General features: G+C 45.9%; 1 protein-coding gene across 4 annotated transcripts in view; it reads right to left on the reverse strand.

Moving 5' to 3' along the window:
- Positions 1-328: 328 nt before the first annotated feature.
- Positions 329-27,709, reverse strand: part of SUSD6 (sushi domain containing 6) — a 167,337-nt gene continuing 139,956 nt past the window's right edge. For all 4 annotated transcript variants that reach the window (XM_030214385.1, XM_030214382.1, XM_030214383.1 and 1 more), the window contains 3 exons: positions 12,488-12,626; positions 11,280-11,692; positions 329-2,949 (listed from right to left, as the gene is read on the reverse strand). In XM_030214385.1, coding sequence (XP_030070245.1) covers positions 2,924-2,949; positions 11,280-11,692; positions 12,488-12,626 — 578 coding nt within the window. In that variant the 3' untranslated portion in view covers positions 329-2,923. The remainder of the gene's footprint in view (positions 2,950-11,279; positions 11,693-12,487; positions 12,627-27,709) is intronic.

The following is a 27,709-nucleotide window of genomic DNA, read 5'->3' on the forward strand; positions in this document are numbered from 1 at the left end:
TTACTAAAGTGAGCTAAGCAAGTACATATTACCACATGCTAACCGCATACTGTTATGTGGCAGAGAATAGGTGCTCAAAGAGTTAGCACACGGTACTCTAACATGAACGCTCATGGCTGCTGCTAATGTGGGTGCTCTTAATGCCTCTTCTTAAGGCACTTACCACAGCTCACTGCTCACCACCTCAAAGCCACTCTCCAACCCCAAATCAGCATGCCCTTATCCCTCAATTTACACTCTTCCCCCCCCCCCCCCGTAAGCATCTTGAACCCACCCCTCATCTACCTGACACCCACTCATCCTCCCCCCCCCCCCCCCCAAAGGCACTTACTGTGAATGACCCTTGTAGGTTAGTGGTGGAGCAGGAGCAACCCCTGGACACTCTTGCCCCACTGCCATCCCCCAAGTTCAAAATACCAATTGACTCCTAGCTACAATGAAACCACCACAAGTGGTCAGAGAAACCAACTGAACCCTGGCAGAAACAGAGCAGGAGTGTCCGGTGGTTATTTCTGCCCAGTAGGGCCACTCATTGTAAGTACTGGGGGCAGGGGTATTTCAGGATGGCCATTTTGGAGGGGAGGGGGATTTCAAATATGCTAATTGGGTGGGGGGGGGGGTGAGATGCTGATCAGATGATATATATATAAAAAAAAAGATTAAATCCATAGTGGGCTGCAGTAAATGCATCAGCAGATTGCACAGAAGCACTTTCTGCTGACGCACTGGCTATGTGGCAAATGTCTGCCCTGTGCAGCAAATGAAGGGCAGACACTGCCTACTCCAACAGTTATCACATAGCCTTTAGAAGCGAACCTTAATATGGAGCAAATGAAAAAACTGACCACACTTTACTAAACAAGTTCCATAGTGTAATAAAGATGGAGAACATCTAAAGCACAGGAGCAACCAATTATCTATGACAAATAAAATGCTATGGTATTTTTAATGAATCAACTATTTGGGTTGACGAAGCCACCCATTTGTTACCAACATCATCTCTGGAGCTACAATCCTGTCATTTCACTGTACTCAAAAGTACTGTCAGTTCCATAAACATCACCTTTGCAGGCAGCCGTGTTCACAGCACTGCAAGATAAATAATCTGAGACACCAAAGTCAATAATATAATATGAATTTGCCTATGAATTTTGAGCCCAGTTCTCCAGCAACAAGTATTCTGCAAGCCATAGAGGCTCTGCTGGCAATGGGAAGACTGAACAGACTCCACAGGATCTAGTTTGTCCAAGCAGAAAGGTTAATTTTACCCTTAAGCTATATATTTACTGTGTGTTCTATACAGTCTGCTGAGACTGAAGCAAAAACACTCAGTAACTTTTGTTGGATTTTCACTTTCAATCTGAAGTTTTGGAAGCAATTGCAGTAGCAAAGCAGCAACAATACCACTATGACCTACTGCTTTCTCTGAAATAATGTCTCTCTTTAGTGGTGATACAGATTATCATGGAGGAAATGGATAGTTCTCTGGTAAGAATAAAGCAATACAATTCCCTATTCCAGCTACAAACTTCCATGACCCATACCTCTTACTAGGAGTTTAGCTGACCATCAAAAGTACATGATATGAACAAGGTAATTACCCATTTCATGGCTGTTCATTCAGTTAAATTTAGCAAACAGACTACTCTAATAGCCAGCACATTTCTTCACTTCAACAGGAGACAAGAACCAACCATTGGTGCTACATAGTGTGTAGTTTTTAAGGCCTCCAAATTAAGCAACTAAATTATGACTTAATAGAACCATATAGCTAGGAAGATGTTTTTCCTGGCTCATTCTGTGGACATGTTCTTGCATTCCAGTTCAGTGTGGCACTGCCCTTCCATAGAAAACTCTATCCATTCAAAATGGCTTCAGCTAAAAAAATAAACGAAGGCACACTGCCAACGAGTACCATCCATACACACATGGGATCACTAGTGAGGCACACTGCGGTCCCTCATGGATCAATAGCTATACTATACGTCATCTGAGGAATTTTAAGAGGCACAGTAACAATGTAAACACATTTTAAATTTCCAAACTTTCTCCCGATTCTTCAGCATGATATCCTAAGCAAGGATGTTGAAAGTTAACCGATAATGAGAAATTGCTTGTAGGCATACTATTTAGTCAACAAGATTCTTTCCTAATTTGACCAGGGAATGGAAAAAGAAATGTAAGTGTTCCCAAAATCATGCGAGGACAAAACTTATTAAAAGAACAGCTTTGGGTTACATTAATATTTAAACCCTAATGAGACTACCAGTCTCTGAATTCATCTTGCCTATTTACCATGACTAATCAGATCAGTGCAGTCCATTCTGATTTTAATGTCACCACTAGTCATCACATTGTTTCCTGGCATTCCAAGCTATGTACATCATGCAGGAGGAAAGAACTGGCGCTCTATGCCTAAGAGTACACAAAGCGCTAAACGTGATGGTGTCTGCAACTAGGAATACAGAACTGCTTGCAAGAAGTGACAAGCTGGCGAGAGAGGTGCAAGGCACAGTAAACTGAGCAGCTCCACACAGACCAAGAAGAGTGCTGCCACTTGCCAGCTGCCCAAGTGCAGACGGAGAGCTGATTTCAACAACAAGCATTACGGTTTTGGAACAGTAAAGACAGCTGGATGGCAGTTCATCAGGATATAACATTTTAAGATCTCAGCTGGGGCAAGCAGGCCATGGGACATCAGTTCTTCAGAGAATTAAAGGAAGATGTACAACTTGAAGTTCTCTGCAGCTGGATGATAAAAGTGGCACTACGCAAACCTGTTGGGCAGCGACAGAATGAGGCACTGCTATGTCCTTGAGGTCTTCAGCAGGATCTCTGGTGAGGGAAGGCTGCTGCAATGCTGAGAGCAGAAAGGAAAACGATAAAAGAAACCCCTATACAGCCAGGTACAGGCAAGCAGAGCTCATGCTTCTTTTAGCAGTGGAACATCTGAAGAGGAAAAAAAAAAAGGGAAATTAGACTACTAATTGCTACAGTCTTCAAAAATGTACAAAGCACTGTAAACACATGAGATAACCCATGTTTCATGGAGCTAATAACCAGGTCAAGACAAGCAAGAGGTTCCAGGAGACTTATATTACAAGATGGTTAAAAAATTTCACACACACAATGATTAGGGAGCAACAAGGTTTAAAAACAATTTGAAAAAGGTAGCATTTTAGATGGGACTTGAAAATGTACAGAGAGGAAATATAACAAGCCAACTTTGTGGAAAGAATTGCATTCAGAGCTGGTGATAAAAGACAAGTGTAGGGATGGAAGCAGCTTGATGATTAACAGAGGTTGCAAGGAGGGGCGATGGGGAAGTTTGAGGAGAGTTTTATAAAATTCGTGACTGCTTTCATCCCAAGCATGTAAACAGTTAGTGTTTATACACTTAGACAAATTAAATATTGACCTCAGTGGGGAGAAAACAAAAATCAATAGGTTAAAGATTGATGATGATCTGAATGGACATAGTGCTTCCTATTGCATTGTGAAATCACAGAGAGGCAAGGAAGGGCAGGCAATCTCTTGCGAGAGGGATGAGGGGCAAGGACCAAGGACCACACAACAGTCCAGGAAAATGCTATTTGTCTTTACTCTGAGAAACACCCCAAGCTTTTTTGATCTCTATTCAGCATATAACCAGAGTTTACTTTAAATGCATCAGAAGGGCAGGTTAAATCTACATCATAGTATACAAAGTTATAATTAAAACACACTGAACCTAACCAGAACAAAAGGGCTGCTGAGAGACAAAGCTGGACCTGGGGAAAATAAACTTGGGGCCCTCCTATGCCCCTTCCCACAAATGATATTACCTGGTAAATATTTAATGCTTTAAATGGCTAGCTTTCTGTAAATAGTTCAGAAATCTGCTTAAATTGAAACTTGAGCAGTAGTTTGAATGCAAATGAACCACAATTGTTGCGTAGCAGTATCTTACTGCAATGGTCCCTGCTCCTGTACCATGCACGGCCCCCCCTGCTGCTTCCCCAGGTGTGTGTGAAGGAAGACTTCCAGTGGCAGGAAGAAGGCTGGCTCGGACTCCTGGCTCCTGTGCTGGGTTATCATGTTAATTTTCTATGCGGAAATAGGAAGTTACATCACACAGGAAGCATAACACTGTAGGAAGGAAGGAGGAAGGAAAGGACCCGTGGCTGGCAGAGCAGAAGAATTAATGTGTAATAACCTGGCACAGAGGCAGATAAGCCAGCCAAGCCATGATTTTATCATACTCCTCTTTCAACTATCTCTTCTCCAAGATGAAGAGGTCTAAGTCAGTTAGCTGTTCTTAAGATCCTTTCCATCTCCTATATCAGTTTTATTACCTCTGTACTTTTGGCCAAGTCACCTTGTATTCCAAACTTAGGGTCCTTTTACTGCAATAAAGTGCTGTAAGCACAAAACCTTATCAGCAAAGGCTGTGCAGTAATTGTTGGGGAATTGTCTTCTCAGTTACCACACCTTAAATTGTTTGCAATTAGTACAGATGCACTTACCACCTCCTCTTGTGCAGTCCATAGCCATTCTCTGCCTCTAACAGCATGCAGTTAACATAAGTATGCACTGTCATGTCACCATGATAATAATGCATGTTAACTCACATGTTAACCACTTAATGCACTTTAGTAAAAGGGCTCAATACACTGCAAGCCCTATGGGGGATAGGGAAATAGGTATTATACCTAAATATAACTTGCCTTGAACTACCCATGAAAAGGTAGGTGCAAGATAAATTTAAATTATCACATTTTTTCCCTTTCTTCCCTCCCCCCTCACTTCTTATAATTCTTTTCATTCTATATGCTTTTCTACTCAGAATATTTTTGTGGCAGCTGCAAATCTGATCAGTTCATTTGATGCTTCCTTTTCCAGACAGTTAATGACTAAGAAATAGTATAGATCCTTCACCCACTCTACCGTCTACCTCTTTCCATTGTGAAAAATGACCAGTTAGTCCTTCTCCACTTCCTTATCTTAACCTACAAGACATTGCCTCCTATCCTATGATTAGCTTGAAAATAAACACCTAAATAGAAACCCTAATTAGGAGGTAAGGGCACAAAAAAAAAAATTCAGTGTTTCAGTGTCTTCACACCACAGGTAGCGATGCTAGGTACCTTTCCTAGTGGCATCAAATATATATATGTTTGTACCACTTAGGAGGCATAAAAACTGAGTAGGGGATACAAGACAAGATAACCGGGGGGGGGGGGGGGGGGAAGAGGGGGGTTAGTAACAATGGTGTTTATCCAAGAAATACAGTCTTTAAACAGTTAAAACAAAGTCTGAAGCCTGTGATTAGCTTGGGACCCCTAACTGGAAATACAGAGCACTCCTATAAACAAACATGGGTTACCTGTAAGACTTATTTCATCCCCCTAATTATTCTGTGTGCTGTTTTCAAGCTTTGCTAACTAGATCAGGCTGCAAGGTGGTCTTTTGAAACTGTGCAAGGACAGCCATGTGACCCCCCCCCCCCCCCCCCCCCCCCCCACTCCTACACTCTTCTGGACCCAAAAACATGTTTACGCATTTAGTGTGATTTATTGGGCAAGTCATGGGAGAAGGGGAAATGGACCTTTTTACTGAGACATGCGTGAGGGCAACATACAGTTATACAAGATCTTGGGGAGAGAGTGTATCACGAAAATGGGGAAAAAAAACCCCTGCTTTTCTGTATTTTTGCTGACCAGTGTTAAGATTATGTTCAGGGTTCTTGCCTACTGTACCAGACAGCTTAAGAATTTTATTGTGAACTTTGTTACAAGTTCTTGGAAGATAAGTACACGCATATAGAATGGTCCCATGTAATTACGAGAACTTTAATTGATATTTGGATTTATATTAATTCTTGGGTCAAGATTTTCTCTGTTTCAAACAATTTGAAACCACAATTATCTGGATAGTGAAAAGGGGAAGTTAGGAACAGTTTGCTAGCTTAACCCCAGGTCAGCTGGTATATAGTTTGGATATGTGATATAAAAATAAACTTCTGAAGCAGCATGAGGAGGTGGGATTAGAATTTGTGACAGAAGGTATGGCTTTGTGACTCAGAGTCAGGTGGAGTGGCATAACTGTTATTCTCCGAGGACAAGCAGGCTGCTTGTTCTCACTGATGGGTGACGTCCACGGCAGCCCCTCCAATCGGAATCTTCACTAGCAAAGGTCTTTGCTAGTCCTCGCGCGCCAATGCGCACCGCGCATGCGCGGCCGTCTTCCCGCCCGAAACCAGCTTGTGCCGGCCAGTCTTCTTTTCTCCGCGCTCGGTACGGTTGTGCTTTACCGTTCGTGCCCCGAAAAGTCGACCTCGCGCGTCGTTTTTCGACTGTTTTCTGTGAGAAATCCAGAAAGTGTTTGGATTAACCATTTTCGTTTTTTCCTTCCTCTACTTCGAGTTTTTTCGCCCCGTTAAGTTTTCTTTCATCGTTGGGGTAGGCCATACTTAGGCCCCGGTCGAAATTCCCCTTTTTTCTGTGCCAAATTTCGCCATTTCGTCTTTCGATTTCGCCGGCGTGATTTTTCCGCCCATGACATCGAAGCCTTCCAGCGGCTTCAAGAAGTGCACCCAGTGCGCCCGGGTAATCTCGCTCACTGACAGGCACGCGTCGTGTCTTCAATGTCTGGGGGCTGGGCACCGCCCTCAGGCCTGTAGTCTGTGTTCCCTTTTGCAAAGGCGGACTCAGGTAGCAAGGTTAGCCCAGTGGAACATTTTGTTCTCGGGCTCTTCGTCGGCATCGGCACCGGGGGTATCGAGTGCATTGACGTCTTCAGCGTCCAGACCTTCAACCTCGGCGGCCAGTACATCGAGTGCATCGAGGCATCGGCCCTCTGCATCGGCGCCGAGACATCGGACAGCTGCATCGACGTCGGTGGTACCGGGACCTCGTCTGCTGATGTCGTCGGACGGTGCTTCGTCTGGAGTGCAGGTGAGGGCTGTCCATTCCCCTGCTGGTGGCGGTGAGCCTTCGGGTGGGTCTCCCCCTACCCTGAGGGCTCCTGCGGTACAGCCCCCCCGAGACCGACCTTCTTCGATCTCGGCCCCGAGGAAGCGACGGCTGGATTCTACGTCCTCCTCGTCGGTACCGGGAAGCTCCGGTGACATGCTTCGTCCCAAGATACCTCTGGTGGGGAAGACTTTGTTGAAACTCAAGCAAGACCGAGGCACCATGATTCTGATTGCTCCTTTTTGGCCGCGTCAGATCTGGTTCCCTCTTCTTCTGGAGTTGTCCTCCGAAGAACCGTGGAGATTGGAGTGTTTTCCGACCCTCATCTCGCAGGACAAAGGGGCGCTTCTGCATCCCAGCCTCCGGTCCCTGGCTCTCACGGCCTGGATGTTGAGAGCGTAGACTTTGCCTCTTTGGGTCTGTCAGAGGGTGTCTCCCGTGTTTTGCTTGCTTCCAGGAAAGATTCCACCAAGAGGAGTTATTTCTTTCTGTGGAGGAGGTTTGCCGTCTGGTGTGACAGCAAGGCCCTAGATCCTCACTCTTGTCCTACACAGACCCTGCTTGAATACCTTCTGCACCTGTCTGAGTCTGGTCTCAAGACCAACTCTGTAAGGGTTCATCTTAGTGCAATCAGTGCATACCATTATCATGTGGAAGGTAAGCCGATCTCAGGACAGCCTTTAGTTGTTCGCTTCATGAGAGGTTTGCTTTTGTCAAAGCCCCCTGTCAAACCTCCTATAGTGTCATGGGATCTCAATGTCGTTCTCACCCAGCTGATGAAACCTCCTTTTGAGCCACTGAACTCCTGCCATCTGAAGTACTTGACCTGGAAGGTCATTTTCTTGGTGGCAGTTACTTCAGCTCGTAGAGTCAGTGAGCTTCAGGCCCTGGTAGCCCAGGCCCCTTACACCAAATTTCATCACAACAGAGTAGTCCTCCGCACTCACCCTAAGTTCTTGCCAAAGGTTGTGTCAGAGTTCCATCTGAACCAGTCAATTGTCTTGCCAACATTCTTTCCCCGTCCTCATTCCTGCCCTGCTGAACGTCAGCTGCACACATTGGACTGCAAGAGAGCATTGGCCTTCTATCTGGAGCGGACACAACCCAACAGACAGTCCGCCCAATTGTTTGTTTCTTTTGATCCCAATAGGAGGGGAGTGGCTGTGGGGAAACGCACCATATCCAATTGGCTAGCAGATTGCATTTCCTTCACTTACGCCCAGGCTGGGCTGGCTCTTGAGGGTCATGTCACGGCTCATAATGTTAGAGCCATGGCAGCGTCGGTAGCCCACTTGAAGTCAGCCACCGTTGAAGAGATCTGCAAAGCTGCGACGTGGTCATCTGTCCACACATTCACATCTCATTACTGCCTACAGCAGGATACCCGACGCGACAATCGGTTCAGGCAGTCAGTTCTTCAGAACCTGTTTGGGCTTTAGGATCCAACTCACCCCCCGAGGGCCCTGTTTGTTCTGTTCCAGGCTACACTCTCAGTTAGTTGGTAAATTTTTTAGGTCAATCTCAGTTATGTCCTCGCCGTTGCAAGGCCCAATTGACCATGGTTGTTGTTTTGAGTGAGCCTGGGGGCTAGGGATACCCCATCAGTGAGAACAAGCAGCCTGCTTGTCCTCGGAGAAAGCGAATGCTACATACCTGTAGAAGGTATTCCCCAAGGACAGCAGGCTGATTGTTCTCACAAACCCGCCCGCCTCCCCTTTGGAGTTGTGTCTTCCCTTGTCTCTGTTTTGCTACATATAAGACTGGCCGGCACAAGCCGATTTCGGGCGGGAAGACGGCCGCGCATGCGCAGTGCGCATTGGCGCGCGAGGACTAGCAAAGGCCTTTGCTAGTGAAGATTCCGATTGGAGGGGCTGCCGTGGACGTCACCCATCAGTGAGAACAATCAGCCTGCTGTCCTCGGAGAATACCTTCTACAGGTATGTAGCATTCGCTTTCTAGGAATTAGGGGTATGAACTGATAACTGATAGGATAGAGAAGTCAGATATGTGGGATTAGGAAAGATGATTGGTTAGTGGGATGTGCGAATATGGTAACTGGTTACCGAGTTGTTGTATAACATGTGCCTAGTCTATTGTATAAAAATGAGGGAAATCTATGTAAATTGGAATTCCTTGCCCAAAGAAGTCTATCTAAATTTCTTTTCTGTATTTCAGACTTGCTATAGCCCTTCTTGAGCCTACTACGTACTTGTTTCCAGAATAAACTTTTCTTTTTATTTCACCTCCGAGTAAGTATTATTTGTTTTTATTAGTGTAAGAAAAAAATCCAAGAGCGTGGGTTTCTAGAAGTAATCAGGGTTTGGCTAAGGTAGGTGAGACCCCAACAAGCCCTACCTATGATTAATTTTCTGAGTATCTCATTAGGGACTATCAAATGCCTTTTGAAAATCCTAGTAAACTATATCAACTGACTCACCTTTATCCATATGCGTATTCACATCTTCAAAGGAAGCAAGCAAAGCACAACCTCTCTTTACAATCCATGCTGACTTTTCCCCATTAAGTGATGTTTAACCATAAGACTAGCACTTTTATTAATATCTTCTACTATTTTATTTGGTGCACCACCATTCAAACACGCCACCATAATGGCTTACAACTATATCTAAAAAGCTTGCCAGCAATGTAAGCTCGGTCTGTAATTATGTGGTTAAATCACTGAGCCTTTTTTGGTGTTACAGTATCTATCTTTCAGCCCTCAGAGGCAGATTTAAATGATAGGTTACAGATTACCAATAGTAGGTCTGAAATTTTATATTTAAATTAAATTTAGAACTCTGCTGTGAATACCATCAAGTTCCCGTGATTTTCTATTAATTTGTAAATTTTCTATTATTAGTTTTTCTGCTCTGGTGTTTTCCTCTTCCAGTGCCCCTTTAACCAGTAATCCAATAGCCTAAAATAAATCCCTTACAGATTTTGTGTTAAAACATTTGAAAATTTGTTGCCGCTAGTATTTCCCCCTTTGGAAAGTCTCTCCTTAAACTCTCTCTTGGCTCATATTAATGTTTTGGATTTGATTTGCCACAGCTTATGTGGCTTCCTATTTTCCTCATTAGGACCTTTTCCCAGTTTTACTTATTTGTTTATGCATTCTTGTATCCCACTATTATCCAACAACAAGTTTGGGTTCAAAGTGGCTTACAATTTACATTTTGGTGGAGTTACAATAGTGTTGTGCAATGTGAAGAGGGCATCTATAGTTCAAGGGATGCCTTTAACTTTAACAGTCTAAATAACTGCTATTTAAGTAAGGCTACATTAAAAATTGCTGGAGAATGAACACAAGAAAGGGGGATTTTGAAAAAGGAAAAAAAAAGGGCATGGTATTAATATAGACACCATATATCTGCATATTTAATTGGAATAAAGTTTAAAGGAATATACAGCCAGGAAAGAAAGAAAAAAAAAAAGAATCAAAATCCTGTAGAAAAACAGATATTGGCTGAATGCGCCACGTGGGGAGAGGGCAGGGCGAGATGAGTGGGCACCCTGGGGTTTCGGGGGAGGGGCAGTGAAAGCCGAGATTGAGCCATGGGGTGGGGGCAGAACAAGCTTAGCCTATGCCACTGGTGTGGGGGGGAAATCAAGTTTGAGTTTGTGCTACAGGAAGGGTAGAGGAGATAGAATGATAGCTGGGGAAAGGAGGATAAATAATAAGAAATGGGGTGTGAATGTCTGGGGGAAGAGAGAATGAGAGGTGGGGATACTGCACATGGGAGGCAAAATTAGGGAGTCTTGCAGGGAATTGGAAGGAGAGATGTAACTAGGGAGGCTGAACCCGAGGAGGGAAGAGACAGGAGGGAATTTTCAAACCTTATGATGGGGAAATTCTGTGCAAAAATACTAGAAATAAACAATGCAGAATTTTCAAAAATGTGCAGAATTCCCCCAGGCAGTTGTTACTGTACTGTGCGCTATTGTACTCTTATTTGGTTACTTATGCTGTAAACCACCTTAAGCTCTTTTTTTGGACAGGCAAACCATAATTCAAATTAAATTTATCAATCTTTATACCCTGCTTGTAAAACAAACAAAAACTCTTGCTCAGAATGGTGTACAAGTTGGGCCACTCTAAGCCTCCTGGAATACCAGACCTATAAATCTTTCAGAAAGTCTGGCAATGACCCAGGAGCATCCAGGATGCTGGGCAGGCTGGTATCACAAGCCGATTCTTTAGAAAAATTCATCCTGGAGAACAGAACAACAATCTCATCTGACATGGAAATGGGTGGATTTTCTACAGGACTGATAAAGCCAGCATGACACACAATGAAGAAAAAAATATATATCATCCTTACTTACCATCTGCATATTCCTCAGACAAAGTGAGAGATAAAAGGCTGTGCACATCGCTGTTTTCAGAGTCTGCAATTTCTTTGCTCACTGGTCTGTCATCTCCACCAGCTACCCAAGAAGAGGTGGTAGCCTGATGTACTAGAACAGTCTCTGAGCGCTGGGAGCCTCCAGCTTCACATAGTGCAGAGTGTCCCGGGCCTTCATCCTCCGTACTGGAGCTCTGAGACCCAATCTCCTGTTCTCTCTCTCCTGTTCTACTTTGCTCTGGTCCTTCTGAAAGAACTATCTGTACTCGTGAATCTGAGGGTGGAATACAGTTCCCTGCACTGCCATACACAGCTTCTTCATAAGACGGTAAGGCCACTCTGACACCATCTACCATGATGGAAACTTGATCTCCAGATACACCTTGTTCACGCCTAGTTTAATTAAAAAATAAGAAAGACAAACAGCACATCAGGATAAAGGATTCAGCCAAGAAATAAGTGAACAATTACTTGCAAGAACACTGAATAAAGTACACGAGACTGTAAACTTGGAGACCATCCCAGTATTAAGTTTAAACATTCCATATTCACTCACACTATTCAGGTCCCTCAGGCAAACTATGTTCTGGTCTTTCACAAAACCACCAAAACAAAATCCTATATAATAATTCTCACCGCAAACGTTCTGACTTGCTGCCTGGGACCGTGGCTCATTCCGAGTTGGTCTGCTAGGCTCCGTAGATCAAGCTGACATCACCGTAGCCATTATGATGTCAACTTCAGAACCCGGGGGGGGGGGAGGGGAACATGCCTCACAGCTGATCCATGTCCAGAGGAGGGTCGCTGGACATGGGTGGCTGCAGGGGGGGGCAGGGGAGAGAGGAGGGTCGCTGGACATGGGTGGCTGCAGGGGGGGGCAGGGGAGAGAGGGCTGGACATGGGTGGCTGCAGGGGAGCCAAGGAAAACCTTGCTAGCGCCCGATTCATGTGTCAGAAACGGGCCTTTTTTACTAGTAAATAAATAAAAGGAAATAGCGTATTCTATTGTGAGAACAAGGACAAAAACTAAAGGTGTAGTAGCTTCAGCAATAGGACATTATTTCCCTTGCAATGTCATTAGTTGCCCAATATTAAAAGTTTCAAGGAGATGAGCACCAGGTCAGACAGCAAACTTACTTCCTTTATTCCTCCTGGTTGCTTTTAGCAGCCACTTTCCTTCTGACTCACCTGTTATGGTGAAAGGATTTCAGCTTTGGCTGTAGCAAAACAAACAGGACCACTAAGAGGAGGACCAAGGCTACTGAGCTGGCGGTTGAGGCAACTATAGACAACGTGGGCACACCAATGGCTGTATGAGAGTCTTTATCTGCAAATCAAAAAAATATAATTACATTTTATGGGAATAAATATCTAATGTAATATTCAACCAAAACAAAGGCCTCTTCACAGCTTTCCTTCCCATCCTCTCTTTGGTGGATGCCTGATACTTGAAGAGATGGATGTTTAGAAACTGAAACACAAAGAGCCGTCTGGGTCACTTTAGCCTGGCTTCACCTAAAGGATCTTAGCTTTGGAATTTTTTTCTGAGGTTCGTCCCCCTTTTCCAATTTCCCTCAAGATCTTCACACCTTCCAGGCACAAGGGGCATTATTAATTTCTAATATCTTTATTACAATACAAAATCATTAGCTTCTCAGCTATGTGCATGTATTTATATTGCAAGGATTCCTATGTAGCAAATGCTTTAAACAGATACACAGAAAGGTGGTTCTCAAGTGTGTATGGTGTGGTTGTCTACCCTTAGAACTGCCAATTTTAAGCATTACACAACCAAATTAAAAAAGCTACATATACATACCATGTGAAAAGGAAACTACACCAGTGAAAAACATTTTGTACAAGTGTATTTGACGTGTTGATAGTGTAAACTTCAAGCAGCTGTCTAGCATCTACCCCTTGTTTTACTTCTTCCATTTCTTCCCAAATTATTTCCTTATCTTGCCCAGAGATGGGTGGAAAGATCAGTGAAGTGGTGGGGCTTGTAACTGGTGGGACATATGAACCGACTTGTTTCTTTTCCTGCTTCTCTCCTTTTCTTCTGATATTTTTCTCTATGAATTTGCTTACTATAAACCACTCTAGTGCCAAGCTCTTAGTTAGTGTGATATATAAAGTAATAAAGTAAAGTAAACGCTACTCAGTTTCTGCTGCTAGTGACATTGGAGGCAAGCAGAGCCGGTTCTCTCCTCTCCTGCAGGGGGCAGAGGGCTGTAGATAAAGGCAGGGATGGATTATGGCCAAAAACCAGCCTGGGCATGATTTCCTGTCCCTAGTTCCTTCTCTCCCCCACTCGCCTACCTAATCTTGATGCATTCTCTACTGTTCCAGACTCCAGCTGCTATTGTTCACATATCCCTACATAAGCCATGTCTGTAATTAATGTTGCCCTTGTAAAGGCGCAACGGCTGATAGGCTGGCAGCTACTCCTATACTGCTGGCCCCAAAACTCCCTACAACTTTAAGAAGACAGTCAGAGGGAACATATTGTTGCAGTTTATTTACACCAATAACTCACCAGAGGATGACTAATCTGCCACCGGATAAAGACTAAATTCTAAACATTTTCAAACACTTTAGCTATTCTTCTAGCTTCCAGAAAAACAAAAAAACCCCCACATCTGTATGATCCTGAAAAACATCCAGACAGTTGGCAATCCTAACTTCCTTAGCCCTAACATCTGGGTTCTAAGCATGTGTCTAGTTTATGTCTTAATATGGCCCCGACTGCATCAAGGGGTGTGAAGACTTGTGCAGTCAAGACCTTTTGGTTTCTTATTCTTCCTTTATCAATACTTCTAAAAATGCTCTTTCACACTGCAAGTTTAAGGTATGTTATGAATGTTATCAGTGGAAAAAAAAACCTCCTACTTTAATGCATTTTGAATTGTAATTTTTAGGCACTAGAATGTGAAAAATGTACAAGGATGTGAAGAGTTTGGAAAGCCACAACTCGATCACAAAATCTACTGACTTGCAAAATTCAGCAGGGGGTTGTACATTTCTATCTATGTAAACACGTGCACACAGTTCCAATATGGAAAAGACAGTACACTATAGTTGCCCCAGCAGCTGCCAGCACAGTGATGTGCATTTGAGGAATGGGTAGCTCTAATGATACTGACCCCAAATTAAAAATTCAACAAACACAACCCTCCTAACTTAACAGTGAACCTATGTGACAAATCAAAGCAACAGAGATGGCTACTTTTCTTGGTAGCTTCTGAAACGAAAGCATTTTTCCTTTTGCCTTCAAACACTATCAGCAAAAATAAGTGGTCATAGAGATGAATAAAATCTAGAGAGTGAAAAGAAAGAATTCCAGAGAAGTCCTGACCCAGTTTTAAGAAAGTTTCATACACAGAGATTCAAGTTTGTATGTTTTAACAAAGATCCCTGTATTCTATTTTAAGATTTCACATAAGCAAGAAGCTATCTTTAGGCTTTTGCTGGCAATTTCACAGATGGCTTTGAATAAAGGTCTGTTATATTCCCTTTAGAGGCAGAGATGTCTGCAGAAAGTTTGTTGATTTATACCAGCTGACTGTTCTCTCATCCAGCATTTGAAGGGTAAGCATTCATTTCAGTGTATATTATCTGAAAATGCTCAATATTGCTTTGGGCAGTCTAAACTTGTAATTCACCGACTATCATGATAGACAGGATATAAATCGGTTCATAAAATTCTTTCTAACCCCTCTTATGTGTGTATAATTTTTTTTTGGGGGTGGGGGGTGGAGAAGAAGTTGGTGGGTGTGGTATGGGCACGATTGTGTGCCTGTGCATGCTTGCATGTGAGTGTACATTTCTAGGGATAGGCACCCAAAATCTTTGTGTCTGTGTTTATTTCTCATTTTCAAATGTCATGAAGAACGTGTACTATGTGCATACAGTGTGCACTCTCCTTAAAGAGTGTGTGTTATATTTGCACACGTATACACAAACCAATATCGGGAAAGAGCATGCGCCATGTGTAAGCAGTATGCATTACATACACATAATGCGTGCTCCTGACGGTGAATAGCATTCACTTAAATGAATGCCCATACATAGACTACTTTCTGTATATCTGATTAGGAAAGGAGGAGAGAAGGCAGTCTGAAAGGTACAATTCCTTAATCAATATGTTATAGAGGAGCAATGCTAGTTATGCTGCTGCTTTTGGATTTGTTTCTCCATAGAAAATGTATTGGGGCACTTTCTTGGAGGAGGTTCCTTTCTCTTCTGTCCCCCACCTAAAGGTAGTTAAACAATTTGGTATAAACTGTGTTGTTTATGGCTACTTGTTTTGTACTGCTTTGGGTCCTACTGATCTGTACATCTGTTGTATTATTTTGGTAGGTGGAAACAGTCAGGTGGGCTTATAGGGAGGGAGGGGAGTACGGGAGGGGAAGGGTTCTTGGGGTATGTTCTCTGTAAAAGTTTATATTGAGCCATGTTGGATGGTTCACTGTTTTATGAAGCTTATGAACCAACATGTTTTGTTTTTAATAAAGATGATTAAAATATAAAAAATAAAATTTGGATGTTACTTAATTCTATTATTCTGTCTCACTGTATTTCCAGTTTTGGCACAGTATAAGCCATCACAAGAATAAAATATAAGGAAACCAATGGGCTACATTAGGGGCTTATAGCCCATTTAGTTATGTTTCAACAAATGAGAGATATATATGAAACAAAATATTTTTATCATTTTGACTTATAAAACTACTTGTCCCTGAAACATGCTCAAACAGAATAATCCATTTTCTAAAATGAAAATTTCTACCAAAGAGATGATGTGAAGATGTGATTCCATGTTTACTTCTATTTAATTTCAGTCTATTCCATCTTTATAACACCAGGCTTCCCAAGGCAGATTACAACATTTAAGATGATCCCATCAGGAAACAGGGTATCTCTTTGCTGAAATTTGGCCATCTGTATTGTAAAGAACAGTGTAGAAAAATGAGCGCAAAATAGAGTTTGTAAGAGCTGTTTCTACAAGCTATAAAAATCTTTGAAACTGTTTTAGTGATATTCCATTTTTATTTCTAGATATTTATATCTAGATATGGGAAGTTTTCAAATAAATTTTAAAAAGCTGTAAATAAAATTAAATCTTTTGTCCTCCACCTTTTCAGGCACTGCCTATCCAAATGGAACAGCTTTTGACTTTATACAGATGGACCACATACAGACAGTCCCTTATTTCTAATCATCTTTGGCTATCGTTTGATAGTTCACCCAAAACAATAGCAAAAACTAAAACGGTGTTAAGCTGTGCCTACTGGCTTCAGCTCATATAATGGACTAGACAGGAACACCCCCGTTTCCTGTTTTCTTCAACCTCTTTGGTTGAATGAAGAATATTTCAGATCCTCCTGTTGCTTTTTGCACAGAACAAAAAAATAGTGAAACTAACCTATCAAACAACAGACATTGACAACTGGGACTATATACTCTTGCTACGTTTTCTCTCTTTAGTGGTTACATATATCAGTATCAAACATTCAGAGGTATTTATGTGGGATAATTTTATAGCAAACTGCACTGGTAAGAGTACAAGCATTCTTTCCCTCCACAGACACTGCAGTATTTTCAAAGTAAATGTATATTTTCACTTGGACAATTTTCCCAGGATATGTATAAAAGACTGCTAATTTTTGTTGATATTTTTTCTGAATAAAAATAAATGCAAACTACTGACATTTCAAAAGTACTCAAGATGTTCCAAATCCTTCAATCCCTCTCTTCAGCAACTAAAAGAGCACTAACTGCATATAGGGCAGTAAACTTTATAAAATCCTATCTTGATAAATAAGACATTGTTTTTGCTGTGGGAAGATAATCTAGCAATCTACATGGTCAAACTCCATTTCTTAGCATTAGCAAAAAAAAAAAAAAAAACACCTTTTCTGTTTATCCTCTGGGCGCTCTCTGGTTTTATCCATTAACAAAAGTAAAAATTTAACCAAAATCTAAACAAATATCTATTCAAGCAATGTGCTCATAAGAACCTAAGAAAAGCAATGTTGAATCAGACCTAGTGTCCATCAAGTTCATCATATCTCCAGCAGCTGCAAATACCAGGCAGATTTATTTATTTATGAACATTTATACCCCACCTTTTTCCACATTAAGCAGATCCCAAAGCCTATATGGCTAATACTTTTCTTTATGGACTCTTCCTCCAGGAATGTGTCCAAACCTCTTTTGAATTCCACTATTAATCAGTCACCTTTACCACATCCTCTCTAAGAAAATAAGTATTGCCATACTGGGACAGATCGAAGGTCCATCAAGCCCAGCATCCTGTTTCCAACAGTGGCCAATCCAGGTTACAAGTACTTGGCAAGATCCCAAAACAGTACAATACATTTTATGCTATTTATCCTAGAAATAAGCAGTGGATTTTCCCTCCAAGTCCATTTTAATAATGGCTTAAGGACTTTTCTTTTAGGAAGCTATCCAAACCTTTCTTAAACACCACTAAAGCTAAATGCTTTTACTACATTCTCTGGCAACAAATTCCAGAGTTTAATTACAAGTTGAGTGAAGAAATATTTTCTCCAATTCATTTTAAATTTACTACTATGTAGTTTCATTGCATGCCCCCTTGTCCTAGTATTTTTGGAAAGAGTAAGCAAGTGATTCACGTCTACCCATTCTACTCCACTCATTATTTTATAGACCTCTATCATATCTCCCCCTAAGCCATCTTTTCTCCATGCTGAAGAGCCCTAGCCACTTTAGCCTTTCCTCATAGGGAAGTCATCCCATCCCCTTTATCATTTTCGTTGCCCTTCGCTGTACCTTTTCTAATTCCACTATATCTTTTGAGATGCGGTGACCAGAATTGCATACAATATTTGAGGTGCAGTCACACCATGGACCGATACAAAGGCATTATAACGCCCTCAGTTTTATTTTCCATTCCTTTCCTAATAATACCTAACATTCTATTTGTTTTCTTAGCTGCTGCCACATATTGAGCAGAGGGTTTCAACATATCATCAACAATGATGCCTAAATCCCTTTCCTGGTCGGAGACTCCTAATGTGGAACCTTGCATTATGTAGCTATAGTTTGGGTTCCTCTTTCCCACACACATCACTTTCCTCGTGCTCACATTAAACGTCATCTGCCATTTGGATGCCCAGTCTTCCAGTCTTGTAAGGTCCTCTTGTAATTTTTCACAATCCTCTTGCGATTTAACAACTTTGAATAACTTTGCGTCATCAGCAAATTTAATTACCTCACTAGTTACTCCCATCTCTAGATCATCTCTCTATATAAAACGCACCTCCAACGTTCTAATGAAGCCTCTGTTAGCCAACATTCTAAGTGAAGGGGGTGAGATCCCATTGTGTCTGCCCCGCCCACGCGTCAAACGTGATGACGTCGAGGGCGGAGCAATGACACTCAACCAATCGCATCGCTCGGCAGCGAAGCGTCAGGGAAGGAGGCGGCGCTCTCGACGTCTAGCCTTCCCTTCGCTGTGTTCCGCCTTCTTCTGACGTCAAGGATGACGTCAAAAGAAGGCGGAACACAGCGAAGGGACAGCTACACGTCGGGAGCGCCGCCTACTTCCCTGACGCTTCGCTGCCGGAACCGCCACGGAGGTACATTTTAAAAGAAGAAAAACAAAAAAAACGGATGCGAGGGGGGGGGGGGGGGCCAGCCATGGATGCGAAGGGGGGGGCCATGGATGCGAAGAGGGGGGGAACATGGATGCGAGGGGGGGGCATGGAAGGGAGAGAGGGGACTTGCTGGAAAAGGATGAATGGAGGCGGCAGGGGACAGAGGAGCATGGATGGCCATGGATTGGGAGGGCAGGACTCAGGGACAGAGGGAAATTGCTGGAAAAGGATGAATGGAGGCGGCAGGGGACAGAGGAGCATGGATGGCCATGGATTGGGAGGGCAGGGCTCAGGGAGAGAGGGAAATTGCTGGAAAAGGATGAATGGAGGGGGCAGGGGACAGAGGAGCATGGATGGCCATGGATTGGAAGGGCAGGGCTCAGGGAGAGAGGGGAATTGCTGCAAAGGTGATGAATGGAGGGGGCAGGGGACAGAGGAGCATGGATGGCCATGGATTGGGAGGGCAGGACTCAGGGACACAGGGAAATTGCTGGATAGGGATGAATACAGGGCACAGATGGGCATGGATGGATATGGATTGCAGGACAGGCCTCAGGCAGAGAGGGGAAATGCTGGATAGGGAAAAAAGGAGGAGCCAGGTGACAGAGGACCATGGATGGGCATGGATTGGAAGGGCAGGACTCAGGCAGAGGGGAATTGCTGGATAGGGATGAATGGAGGGGACAGATGGGCATGGATGGATATGGATTGCAGGGCAGGCCTCAGGCAGAGAGGGGAAATGCTGGATAGGGAAAAATGGAGGGGCCAGGTGACAGAGGAGCATGGATGGGCATGGATTGGAAGGGCAGGACTCAGGGACAGGGGAATTGCTGGATAGGGATGAATGGAGGGGACAGATGGGCATGGATGGATATGGATTGCAGGGCAGGCCTCAGGCACAGAGGGGAAATGCTGGATAGGGAAAAATGGAGGGGCCAGGTGACAGATGAGCATGGATGGGCATGGATTGGAAGGGCAGGACTCAGGGAGAGGGGAATTGCTGGATAGGGATGAATGGAGGGCACAGATGGGCATGGATGCATATGGATTGCAGGGCAGGCCTCAGGCAGAGAGGGGAATTGCTGGATAGGGATGAATGGAGGGGCCAGGTGACAGAGGAGCATGGATGGGCATGGATTGGAAGGGCAGGACTCAGGGAGAGGGGAATTGCTGGATAGGGATGAATGGAGGGGACAGATGGGCATGGATGGATATGGATTGCAGGGCAGGCCTCAGGCAGAGAGGGGAAATGCTGGATAGGGAAAAATGGAGGGGCCAGGTGACAGAGGAGCATGGATGGGCATGGATTGGAAGGGCAGGACTCAGGGACAGGGGAATTGCTGGATAGGGATGAATGGAGGGGACAGATGGGCATGGATGGATATGGATTGCAGGGCAGGCCTCAGGCACAGAGGGGAAATGCTGGATAGGGAAAAATGGAGGGGCCAGGTGACAGATGAGCATGGATGGGCATGGATTGGAAGGGCAGGACTCAGGGAGAGGGGAATTGCTGGATAGGGATGAATGGAGGGGACAGATGGGCATGGATGGATATGGATTGCAGGGCAGGCCTCAGGCAGAGAGGGGAAATGCTGGATAGGGAAAAATGGAGGGGCCAGGTGACAGATGAGCATGGATGGGCATGGATTGGAAGGGCAGGACTCAGGGAGAGGGGAATTGCTGGATAGGGATGAATGGAGGGGACAGATGGGCATGGATGGATATGGATTGCAGGGCAGGCCTCAGGCAGAGAGGGGAAATGCTGGATAGGGAAAAATGGAGGGGGCAGGTTACAGAGTAACATGGATGGCCATGGATTGGGAGGGCACGGGTCACACTCTCTCTCTCATATACAATGTCTTTCTGACTCTCTCTCGCCCACACACACACACTCTCACTCACACTGTCTCTCACATACACACTTGCACACACTCTCATTCTCACACACACACTCTCTCACAAACTCACTGACACCCAGACTCACTCTCTCACACAATCACACTTTCACTCTGACTCTCAAACAGTCACTCTCACATACACTCTCCCAAACATACACACTCCGAGGAAAACCTTGCTAGCGCCCGTTTCATTTGTGTCAGAAACGGGCCTTTTTTACTAGTTTATAAATAATTTAAAAAGCAGCGGTCCCAGCACAGATCACTGGACAACCCCACTATCTACCCTTCTCTATTGAGAATACTGACCATTTTAACCCCACTCTCTATTTTCTTTTAACCAATTTTTAATCCACAACAGCATATTACCTCCTATCCCATGACTTTCCAATTTCCTCTGCAGTCTTTCATGAGGCATTCTGTCAAATGTCTTTTGAAAATACAGACACACAATATCAACCGGCTCACCTTTGTCCACATGCTTGGTTCACCCCTTCAAAGAAATGTAAAATTGGTGTGGCAAGATTCCCTTCACTAAATCCACGTTGGCTTTTGTCTCATTAATCCATGCTTATTAATGTGCTCTGTAATTTTGTTCTTTATAATAGTCTCTACCATTATGCCCTGCACCGATGTCAGGCTCACCGGACTATAAATTTCCCGGATCACCTCTGGAACCTTATAAAAAAGAAATTGGCATTGCATTTGCCACCCTCCAATCTTCCAGTACCATGCTTGATTTTTAAAGATAAAATACACATTACTAATAGTACTGCAAGTTCATTTTTCAGTTCTATCAGTACTCTGGGATGAATACCATTTGGTCCAGGTGAATTGCTACTCTTCAATTTGTCAAATTGTGCCATTACATATTCCAGGTTTATAGAGATTTCATTCAGTTTCTGACTCGTCAGCTTTGAATACCATATCTGGCACCAGTATCTCTCAGCAAAGAATTCATTTAATCTCTCCGCAATGGCTTTTGTCTTCTCTGAGTGCCCCTTTTACCCTCTCAGTCATCTAGCAGTTCAACTGATTCTATTGCTGGCTTCTTGCTTTTAATAATACTTAAAAAAAAATGTTTTCCTATGAGTTTTTGCCTCCAATACAATCTTTTTTTTCAAAGTCCCTCTCTGACTTCCTTATCAGCGCTTTGCATTTGACTTGCCATACCTTGTAGCGAATTCTACATACCTGTAGAAGGTATTCTCCGAGGACAGCAGGCTGATTGTTCTCACTGATGGGTGACGTCCACGGCAGCCCCTCCAATCGGAAACTTTACTAGCAAAGGCCTTTGCTAGTCCTCGCGCGCCCATGCGCGGCCGTCTTCCCGCCCGAACCGACTCATGTTCGTCAGTCTCATATGTAGCAAGACAAAGACAAGGTAAGACACAACTCCAAAGGGGAGGCGGGCGGGTTTGTGAGAACAATCAGCCTGCTGTCCTCAGAGAATACCTTCTACAGGTATGTAGCATTCGCTTTCTCCGAGGACAAGCAGGCTGCTTGTTCTCACTGATGGGGTATCCCTAGCCCCCAGGATCACTCAAAACAACCACCATGGTCAATTGGGCCTCGCAACGGCAAGGACATAACTGAGATTGACCTAACAATTTATCCAACTAACTGAGAGTGCAGCCTGGAACAGAAAAAAACATGGGCCTAGGGGGGTGGAGTTGGATTCTAAACCCCGAACAGATTCTGAAGCACTGACTGCCCGAACCGACTGTCGCGTCGGGTATCCTGCTGCAGGCAGTAATGAGATGTGAATGTGTGGACAGATGACCACGTTGCAGCTTTGCAAATCTCTTCAATAGTGGCTGACTTCAAGTGGGCTACCGACGCTGCCATGGCTCTAACATTATGAGCCGTGACATGACCCTCAAGAGCCAGCCCAGCCTGGGCGTAAGTGAAGGAAATGCAATCTGCTAGCCAATTGGATATGGTGCGTTTCCCCACAGCCACTCCCCTCCTGTTGAGATCAAAAGAAACAAACAATTGGGCGGACTGTCTGTTGGGTTGTGTCCGCTCCAGATAGAAGGCCAATGCTCTCTTGCAGTCCAATGTGTGCAGCTGACGTTCAGCAGGGCAGGAATGAGGATGGGGAAAAAATGTTGGCAAGACAATTGACTGGTTCAGATGGAACTCCGACACAACCTTTGGCAAGAACTTAGGGTGAGTGCGGAGGACTACTCTGTTATGATGAAATTTGGTGTAAGGGGCCTGGGCTACCAGGGCCTGAAGCTCACTGACTCTACGAGCTGAAGTAACTGCCACCAAGAAAATGACCTTCCAGGTCAAGTACTTCAGATGGCAGAAGTTCAGTGGCTCAAAAGGAGGTTTCATCAGCTGGGTGAGAACGACATTGAGATCCCATGACACTGTAGGAGGCTTGACGGGGGGCTTTGACAAAAGCAAACCTCTCATGAAGCGAACAACTAAAGGCTGTCCTGAGATCGGCTTACCTTCCACACGGTAATGGTATGCACTGATTGCGCTAAGGTGAACCCTTACAGAGTTGGTCTTGAGACCAGACTCAGACAAGTGCAGAAAGTATTCAAGCAGGGTCTGTGTAGGACAAGAGCGAGGATCTAGGGCCTTGCTGTCACACCAGACGGCAAAACTCCTCCATAGAAAGAAATAACTCCTCTTAGTGGAATCTTTCCTGGAAGCAAGCAAGATGCGGGAGACACCCTCTGACAAACCCAAAGAGGCAAAGTCTACGCTCTCAACATCCAGGCCGTGAGAGCCAGAGACTGGAGATTGGGATGCAGAAGTGCCCCTTCGTCCTGTGTGATGAGGGTCGGAAAACACTCCAATCTCCACGGTTCTTCGGAGGACAACTCCAGAAGAAGAGGGAACCAGATCTGACGCGGCCAAAAAGGAGCAATCAGAATCATGGTGCCTCGGTCTTGCTTGAGTTTCAACAAAGTCTTCCCCACCAGAGGTATGGGAGGATAAGCATACAGCAGACCCTCCCCCCAGTCCAGGAGGAAGGCATCCGATGCCAGTCTGCCGTGGGCCTGAAGCCTGGAACAGAATTGAGGGACTTTGTGGTTGGCTCGAGATGCAAAGAGATCTACCAAGGGGGTGCCCCACACCTGGAAGATCTGTCGCACTACACGGGAATTGAGCGACCACTCGTGAGGTTGCATAATCCTGCTCAGTCTGTCGGCCAGACTGTTGTTTATGCCTGCCAGATATGTGGCTTGGAGCACCATGCCGCGACGGCGAGCCCAGAGCCACATGCTGACGGCTTCCTGACACAGGGGGCGAGATCCGGTGCCCCCCTGCTTGTTGATGTAATACATGGCAACCTGGTTGTCTGTCTGAATTTGGATAATTTGATGGGACAGCTGATCTCTGAAAGCCTTCAGAGCGTTCCAGACCGCTCGCAACTCCAGAAGATTGATCTGCAGATCGCGTTCCTGGAGGGACCAGCTTCCCTGGGTGTGAAGCCCATCGACATGAGCTCCCCACCCCAGGAGAGACGCATCCGTAGTCAGCACTTTTTGTGGCTGAGGAATTTGGAAAGGACGTCCCAGAGTCAAATTGGACCAAATCGTCCACCAATACAGGGATTTGAGAAAACTCGTGGACAGGTGGATCACGTCTTCTAGATCCCCAGCAGCCTGAAACCACTGGGAAGCTAGGGTCCATTGAGCAGATCTCATGTGAAGGCGGGCCATGGGAGTCACATGAACTGTGGAGGCCATGTGGCCCAGCAATCTCAACATCTGCTGAGCTGTGATCTGCTGGGACGCTTGCACCCGCGAGACGAGGGACAAGTTGTTGGCTCTCGTCTCTGGGAGATAGGCACGAGCCATCCGCGAATCCAGCAGAGCTCCTATGAATTCTAGTCTCTGCACTGGGAGAAGGTGGGACTTTGGATAATTTATCACAAAACCCAGTAGCTCCAGGAGGCGAATAGTCATCTGCATGGACTGTAGAGCTCCTGCCTCGGATGTGTTCTTCACCAGCCAATTGTCGAGATATGGGAACACGTGTACCCCCAAGCCTGCGAAGTGCCGCTGCTACTACAGCCAAGCACTTCGTGAACACTCTGGGCGCAGAGGCGAGCCCAAAGGGTAGCACACAGTACTGGAAGTGACGTGTGCCCAGCTGAAATCGCAGATACTGTCTGTGAGCTGGCAGTATCGGGATGTGCGTGTAGGCGTCCTTCAAGTCCAGAGAGCATAGCCAGTCGTTTTCCTGAATCATGGGGAAAAGGGTGCCCAGGGAAAGCATCCTGAACTTTTCCTTGACCAGATATTTGTTCAGGGCCCTTAGGTCTAGGATGGGACGCATCCCCCCTGTTTTCTTTTCCACAAGGAAGTACCTGGAATAGAATCCCAGCCCTTCTTGCCTGGATGGCATGGGCTCGACCGCATTGGCGCTGAGAAGGGCGGAGAGTTCCTCTGCAAGTACCTGCTTGTGCTGGAAGCTGTAGGATTGAGCTCCCGGTGGACAATTTGGAGGTTTGGAGGCCAAATTGAGGGTGTATCCTTGCCGGACTATTTGAAGAACCCACTGATTGGAGGTTATGAGAGGCCACCTTTGGTGAAAAACTTTCAACCTCCCTCCGACCGGCAGATCGCCCGGCACTGACGACACTTGGATGTCGGCTATGCTCTGCTGGAGCTAGTCAAAAGCTCGTCCCTTGCTTTTGCTGGGGAGCCGAGGGGCCTTGCTGAGGCGCACGCTGCTGACGAGAGTGAGCGCGCTGGGGCTTAGCCTGGGCCGCAGGCTGTCGAGAAGGAGGATTGTACCTACGCTTACCAGAAGAGTAGGGAACAGTCTTCCTTCCCCCATAAAAACATCTACCTGTAGAGGTAGAAGCTGAAGGCTGCCGGCGGGAGAACTTGTCGAAAGCGGTATCCTGCTGGTGGAGCTGCTCTACCACCTGTTCGACCTTCTCTCCAAAAATATTGTCCGCACGGCAAGGCGAGTCCGCAATCCGCTGCTGGATCCTATTCTCCAGGTCGGAGGCACGCAGCCATGAGAGTCTGCGCATCACCACACCTTGAGCAGCGGCCCTGGACGCAACATCAAAGGTATCATATACCCCTCTGGCCAGGAATTTTCTGCACGCCTTCAGCTGCCTGACCACCTCCTGAAAAGGCTTGGCTTGCTCAGGAGGGAGCTTGTCCACCAAGCCCGCCAACTGCCGCACATTATTCCGCATGTGTATGCTCGTTTAGAGCTGGTAAGACTGGATTTTGGCCATGAGCATAGAAGAATGGTAGGCCTTCCTCCCAAAGGAGTCTAAGGTTCTAGAGTCCTTGCCCGGGGGCGCCGAAGCATGCTCCCTAGAACTCTTAGCCTTCTTTAGGGCCAAATCCACAACTCCAGAGTCGTGAGGCAACTGAGTGCGCATCAGCTCTGGGTCCCCATGGATCCGGTACTGGGACTCGATCTTCTTGGGAATGTGGGGATTACTTAAAGGCTTGGTCCAGTTTGCCAGCAATGTCTTTTTTAGGACATGATGCATGGGTACTGTGGACGCTTCCTTAGGTGGAGAAGGATAGTCCAGGAGCTCAAACATTTCAGCCCTGGGCTCGACCTCCACAACCACCGGGAAGGGGATGGCCGTAGACATCTCCCGGACAAAGGCCGTAAAAGACAGACTCTCGGGAGGAGAAAGCTGCCTTTCAGGGGAGGGAGTGGGATCAGAAGGAAGGCTATCAGACTCCTCGTCAGAGAAATATCTGATGTCCTCCTCCTCCTCCTCCCACGAGGCCTCACCATCGGTATCAGACAAGTTCACGAACCTGTGTCTGAAGCCATGCCCAACTCGAGTCCGTGGAACCACGGCCACGGTGGGAGCGTCGAGAGGTAGACTCCCTCACCGGCGAAGCTCTCTCCGCCGACGTCGTCGGGGAGCCTTCCTGGGAGGCGACCGCAGTCGGTACCGCAAGCGGCACAGATGTCGGAGATCTCACCCCGGGCAAGGGGCCAGCCGGCGCCTCACTCGACGGTACCAGTGGCGCAAGCACCCCCGGTACCGGAGGGGAAGGGCGCAACAGCTCTCCCAGGATCTCTGGGAGAACGGCCCGGAGACTCTCGTGCAGGGCGGCTGTGGAGAAAGACATGGAAGCCGATGCAGGAGTCAAAGTCAGAGTCTGTTCCGGGTGTGGAGGCTGTTCCAGGCTGTCCAAGGTGGAGAGCATCAACACCTCCTGAACAGAGGGTGAGTGGTCCTCCCAGTGCCGATGCCTGCTGGGTGCCGACTCCCTCGGCGACCCAGAGCTCTCGGTACCGACGCGGGAAGGAGACCGGTGTCGATGCTTCTTTGACTTTTTCCAAACGAAGCATGTCACCAGAGCTTCCCGGTACCGACGAGGAGGACGTAGAATCCAGCCGTCGCTTCCTCAGGGCCGAGGCCGAAGAAGGTCGGTCTCGGGGGGGGCTGTATCGCAGGAGCCCTCAGGGCAGGAGGAGACCCACCCGAAGGCTCACCGCCACCAGCAGGGAAATGGACAGCCCTCACCTACACTCCAGACGAAGCACCACCGTCCGACGACATCAGCACTAGTGGAGGTCCCGGTACCACCGACGCCGACGCAGCCTTCCGATGTCTCGGCCCCGACGAAGCAGAGGGTCGATGCCTCGATGCAATGGATACAGTCGCGGCCGAGGGCGGAGGTCTTGACGCTGTCGACGTCGACGCACTCGATACTCCCGGTGCCGATGCCGACGAAGAGCCCGAGAACAAAACGTTCCACTGGGCCAATCTCGCTACCTGAGTCCTTTTCTGTAAAAGGGCGCAAAGACTACAGGCCTGCGGGCGGTGCCCAGCCCCTAGACACTGAAGACACGACGCGTGCCTATCAGTGAGCGAGATTACCCGGGCGCACTGGGTGCACTTCTTGAAG

Source organism: Microcaecilia unicolor, chromosome 9 (assembly GCF_901765095.1).
Source record: "Microcaecilia unicolor chromosome 9, aMicUni1.1, whole genome shotgun sequence".
Taxonomy (NCBI): Eukaryota; Metazoa; Chordata; class Amphibia; order Gymnophiona; family Siphonopidae; genus Microcaecilia; species Microcaecilia unicolor.